Below are 5614 nucleotides of genomic sequence, written 5' to 3'. Positions count from 1 at the left end.
ATTATTATTATTATTATTATTATTATTATTATTATTATTATTATTATTATTTTCTCAGCATTTCTTCATTTATTGCTGGTTCATTCACCAGGTCCCGTAGGTTTAATCGCTGGTGTTCAGCCAAGTACTCGTCGAAGTATGCAATTAGTATTTGTATTAGAAGTACTGGTTTTATTATTATTATTATTATTATTATTATTATTATTATTATTATTATTGATAACTAAGAAAGGTGAGCAATAATGTAGTTGCCTGAGCCTGTGTGTGTTTGTTTGTTAGTAAATGTATTTGGTGAACAGTGGATGAAACTTGACTAATCACTGGATATACATCTACAACTGATTTTTTTTTTAAGCCAACTATATTCAAGATGGCGGCCACAGCAAATCAAATTTAGCAGACTGAATTAGCTATAAGCCAGCTTATTTTACAGACATTGAGCTAAAGTTTGGTGTGGTAGTAGCCGAGAGCTGTTTCCTTCAAGAAATCTAAGCACCAATAGATTGCACATCTATGAAACTCGGCTCTTTTCAGAGGATGTGTTGGAGATGACTCTCAGCTACTACCACAGATCACATCATGATCACGTGTCTGCTTTTGTCAGTTTAAACCTCACATTTTTCTCAAGTGTCTGCTGTAACTCTGTTCTGATTAGGTTTTCCTCTAAACCTTTAACTGAATAAAGTTTTCCTGTAGTTGATAACACTGACCGCTTTAACATTTTTTATTTAAGAGGTTTTTTAAATATTTTTTTCTATTAGAAAAACGTGACACATCTACTGACCACAACATATTCATTTTCTTTTGACCTTTGACCCTGACATTTCAGCTATAGCTCTCATGGGACAGGAGCTTTCATGTCACTTTTGATGCTGGTTTTGGTATTTACCGTAATGTAGTAACTTTAAAGTGAACTCACTGCTGGGCCTCTTTGTCCCCCCTCAGATCCAGAATGCTGATGACGTTTTGATCTCACCGCTCGAGAGGTTTCGTAAGGAACAAATTGGAGCCGTTAAGGTATGCCTGTAGTTTGGTGGGACAGAGAACATGATCGTGCACGTTGGGATTAACCAGTACCACTGGTGCTACTCAATTCTGCTCCCACTCAGGATTGTGGTGAGCAACCAGAAAGCCCAATTAGTTCGGTTAAAGAATGGGTCACAGTCCAGAGTCTGTATGGAGGTCGTGGGAACGGACGGAGGCAGGGAGGGAAGTCGTCAGAAGCAGACAGTCGAACTCAGAGACGCAGCAGAAACACCAAGACTGTGGTGTCTGGTTTCAGCAGCTGTCCAAGTCAAATCACCCCATTCAGCTCAATCTTTACAAAGAATGAGTAATAATAGGTTTGTCTGGGATGGTTGTTAAAAACAAACAGGTCTAACTTTGAATTTGGTTTGAGCTCATTTCTGTTCATCAATAGAAGCAACTTTTCAGAGCATGTGTGTGTGAGCTGCAGCTCATCTCCAGGATGATGATGTTGATGTGAACCTTTGGAGTTGGATGCTGCAGCTGGTTTGGAACACATCTGTTTTCCTCCATACTTTGAGAAAGTCTGCAGATTATGAACAGCTCTCATGCACGTTGTCGGATGATCTCTTAAAACAGGAGCTTTACTTTATCTGAAAAGCCAAACTTTGCAGCAGTTCACTTCATCATTGATTAGATAGATTTGCTCAGCGTCATTGTAAGGATGGCTGGAGAATCATCATCATGTTGCCTTGATTCATTTACTTATCAAACTTTACAAGGTTGAACTCAAACTAAAACCTTCTGAACGTCATTTGATTGAAGCTGTGGATGTTAGAATATGGTCCCCTTAATATTATTTTCATTTTCAGAAAACCTTTGTTGAATTAAAGAATAACTCTGTCACATTTTATCTGATTTATAGAGACATTTAGGCCACAAAGCCCTGATTATTCTTTTTGCCTTTGGCTAGATGCATGAAGTTTTCAGAGGCTCTTTATCTTTACATTACACTAATAATTACAATAATTCAGGAACTTCTTGAAGAAATTTGGCATAAAAAGTTAAAATAGACTTCAAGTTTGAAGGTTAGGGGTGTTGTATGTGGGACAGACAAACACACACACACACAGTTCTCCATGTTCCTCATTACCAGATGTAAAATATTTAAATTTGTCACATGAATGGTTGCTTGACAAGCCTGATACTTTCTGACACCAGCACATTTCTTAGAAAGTTCTCAGACTTTAAGGGCCCACACTCTGAAACAGCTGTAATCTGTCTCTTTTCATTGAGAACACCTGAAACAAGATGCTGACTTTCAGAAAAGCATCCCGTCTCACCTCTCAGATGATCAGAAGAGAAAACATTTATTCATAGCTGATTTTTTTTTAGGCTACCCCCTTCAAACTGTAATGACCATCTAGATATTTCCGTGCTGCTTGTTTCAACACAAACATAAGCATTTTAGGATTTGTGGCTTTATTGCAGCAACATCCTATTTTAGGGCATCATCTTTTGTCATAGTGACCAGTTCACAAAGTCCTTTAAAGTCTTTGATGAATATAAGAGACATAAACTACACTTTGTCTGGATTTCAACACACATCCTTATTTCACTTCATTTTAAAGTGGTTTTGGTTGCAGGTGTTCTGCACAAAGCATCATTCGTCTTCCAGATGCTCTTTCTGTCTTGTAGACGGCTTTGTGTTGAAAGCTCTTTGTTCCTTATGTCCCTCTCTGCTTTGCTGTTTTCGTCAGGAGGGAAAGAAGCAGTTTGATAAGGAGACAGAACGATATTACTCTCTGCAGGAGAAATACCTCGGCGTGTCCTCCAGAAAGAAGGAATCCCAGCTGCTCGAGGTAAACTCTCTCAAGACTCACAAAGACACAACAAGTTCCTCCCACACCATTTAAGTAACAGGAGTGTGTGTGTTGGGGTGTCATTTCCTGCAGGCTGACTCACAGATGAATAAAGACAGACAGATTTTTTATGATGCCTCCCTTCAATACGTCTTCAAGATCCAAGAGGTGCAAGAGAGAAAGAAGTTTGAGTTCGTGGAGCCAGTGAGTTCATAAACTGTTTCTTGAGTGTGAAATGTCAAACACAATCACTGATTCACGTTTCATCAAGACTTTTTCTTTCTGCTTTTACACACTGACACAAACATCAAATTAGCTGCTGCTGCCAAGCATGAACAAGTGTGTACATGTAAACATGCCTGTAGCAAAAACAAATGAGCCGTCATCTGAAAAACACTCATGGCACACTGTTTCAGGACAGATATCTGTAACAGCTACTTCCTGTGGCTGTGGCAGCACTTCCTGTGGACAGATTTCTTCCAGCTGAGAGGAAAAGTCTTTGTTGTAAAGTAAACAAAGGCTGCAAACAGGCAAAACTCCGGGTGGGGTGTGTGTGTGTATGTGTGTGTGGAGGTGGGGGTGTCTCCTGTAGAGGCTGTTTTGATTGTTGATCCAGTTCTTTTATAATCTCATTATTTTCTCCTCAAGCTGACCCTTTCTCCCTCCTCTCCTCAGTTATTAGCCTTCCTGCAGGGATTGTTCACCTTCTACCATGAAGGCTACGAGCAGGCCAGTGAGTTTGAACCCTACAAGCAGCAGCTCCAGTTCAACCTGCAGAATGTAAGATCAAGATCAAACTTTTTAACACTCATTTATGTTCAGATGTCCTGCATTTCAAGGCAACAAGAGAGGAAAAAGTTACTTCCTGTTTTAAATATTGGTACTGGTATGTGTCTGAAGGAGGCTGGGCCTATTAATTCATTCAACCTTTATTTATACATGTTAATCCTATTGAGCCTCGGGGACTCATTTACAAGGGAGACCTGAAATTAAAGAATCAAAATTTACCTTCTCAACATTTCCCACATTTTTAATTTTAAAGCTCAGTCAGTTTAAATCTGTTTTTTTTATTTTTATGTGTCCTCTGTTATAATAGACTTCCAGCTGTCACACCCATTCGTTTATCTAAATTTATCTTTAATATCTGAAAGCAGTTTGGACTCTGTACCACAGAGCAGACAGCATCCCCACTAACTCAGGAGCCAGGCAGAAGGAGAAATCCCTTACAAGATAAGCCCTGGAGCAATGTGGATATCTTAACTGGGCCTTCGAGAAGAAACCCAAACAGGACTCCAGCCAGCCATCAGGTGAAAACAGACCAGTGGCCATTCCATATGTTGCGGGAGTTTCAGAGAAACTGAGACTTTTTTTTTCAAAACATAACGTCCCAGTGGTTTTCAAACCCTAAAATACATTACGGCAAAGACTGGTCCATCCTGTTAAAGACGGGAGCTGGCTGCGGACCACCGGACCCAGAAACCCCCTCCAGCCCACGTCTTTCCCCCTGGCTCGAACCTCCCTCAGAAGTGGCAACTCATACTAATCAATAAATCAAGGAAACTTCAATTAAGTTTTATCAATTATATTAAAAAAGGCAGGAAAATATTACAATTTACAGCGCTGGACTCTCCAGTCTATGACGCGTTCACAGACCCAGAAGAAGAGCCCCGATGTCCTGTGTCATTACTCATTTATAGGGTCCTAAGACTCCACCTTCGCAGAAGGAGAGCTCAACTTGTCAGTGCATGAGGGGGCGTGACTAAGTGTGATCTCAGTGGATCTTATGTGGTTATGATGTGTTAGGAAATATGATATATTATATATATTTTATATATTATGGTATATTTATAACAATCCCAAAGATCCAGTCCCCCAGCACAAACAGAGTAATTTTATGTATGCTGTTTAGTGCCAGGAGGCAGTGTCTTACATCTGGGAAACTAGACAGACACTGGTCAAAAGGATGGACCAGGACTGAAGAGCAACACCATCAGGCCAGGACTCTGCGGTCTACACTCATCTACTGGCCAGCGGTCACTCTTTCGGGGATGAAGATGTTCACATCCTGTATAGAGAGGAACAATAGTTTGAGAGAGGAGTAAAGGAGGCCATCTTTGTGAAGAGAACCTGTCCATCGTTAATCAGGGGCGAAGGCCTCGATATCCAACTGTCCTCCTCTTACAGTTCTGTTATAGCTAGTATCACTGAACCCTCTGTTAGTAGCAAGTGGCCATCAGGGCACTAACAATCAATTGTTAGGCTGATGGTTCTTTTCCATGTGAGCAGCTATTTCTGGATGTTACCACAAAACTGGTTGATCCACTATGAGAAGTTGCTATTTATAAGACTGAGTTTCTTGCAGCTCCTCAGACTGAAGAAGTCTTTTGGATAAAAAAAACAAAACATTTCAACGAAGAAGAATCCGTCCAGAGGACCTGACTCAATCTTGTTAGTTTTTTTGTTATTTGCCTGTGCAAGCAGCAGCAGTAGCAGCTAGCACTTTATGTGCAGACTGAGGCACTTTTTGTAAAAAAAAAAAAAAAAGTATGTTAATATTTTTGCAGGAAAAACTGTAATGCAAATTTGACAACAGTGCAAAGCGGTAAAGAGATGTCAATCCTGATCCTTAAGGGCCTCTACCCTGCATGTTTTACCAGTTTCCCTGCTCCAGCACATCTGATTCAATGGTTGAATTACCTCTTTATGCTGTAAAGTTTGTTTTCTCAGTCATCCAGGTATATAATAACAAAAAAGGTTGAATCATGTCATCTGGACTTCGTTTTTTT

At 40.0% G+C, this 5614-nt stretch overlaps 1 protein-coding gene across 1 annotated transcript in view; it reads left to right on the top strand.

Annotated features, from left to right (window-relative positions):
• The window catches only part of arhgap42a (Rho GTPase activating protein 42a), a 29231-nt gene that overhangs the window by 12347 nt on the left and 11270 nt on the right, over nt 1–5614 (top strand). Inside the window, exons 4-7 of the mRNA XM_037687403.1 lie at nt 946–1017; nt 2727–2828; nt 2922–3032; nt 3504–3608. Coding sequence (XP_037543331.1) covers nt 946–1017; nt 2727–2828; nt 2922–3032; nt 3504–3608 — 390 coding nt within the window. The remainder of the gene's footprint in view (nt 1–945; nt 1018–2726; nt 2829–2921; nt 3033–3503; nt 3609–5614) is intronic.

Source organism: Nematolebias whitei, chromosome 14, assembly GCF_014905685.2.
Source record: "Nematolebias whitei isolate Nwh7 chromosome 14, NemWhi1, whole genome shotgun sequence".
Taxonomy (NCBI): Eukaryota; Metazoa; Chordata; class Actinopteri; order Cyprinodontiformes; family Rivulidae; genus Nematolebias; species Nematolebias whitei.
This window is presented reverse-complemented; position numbering and strand designations above follow the sequence as displayed.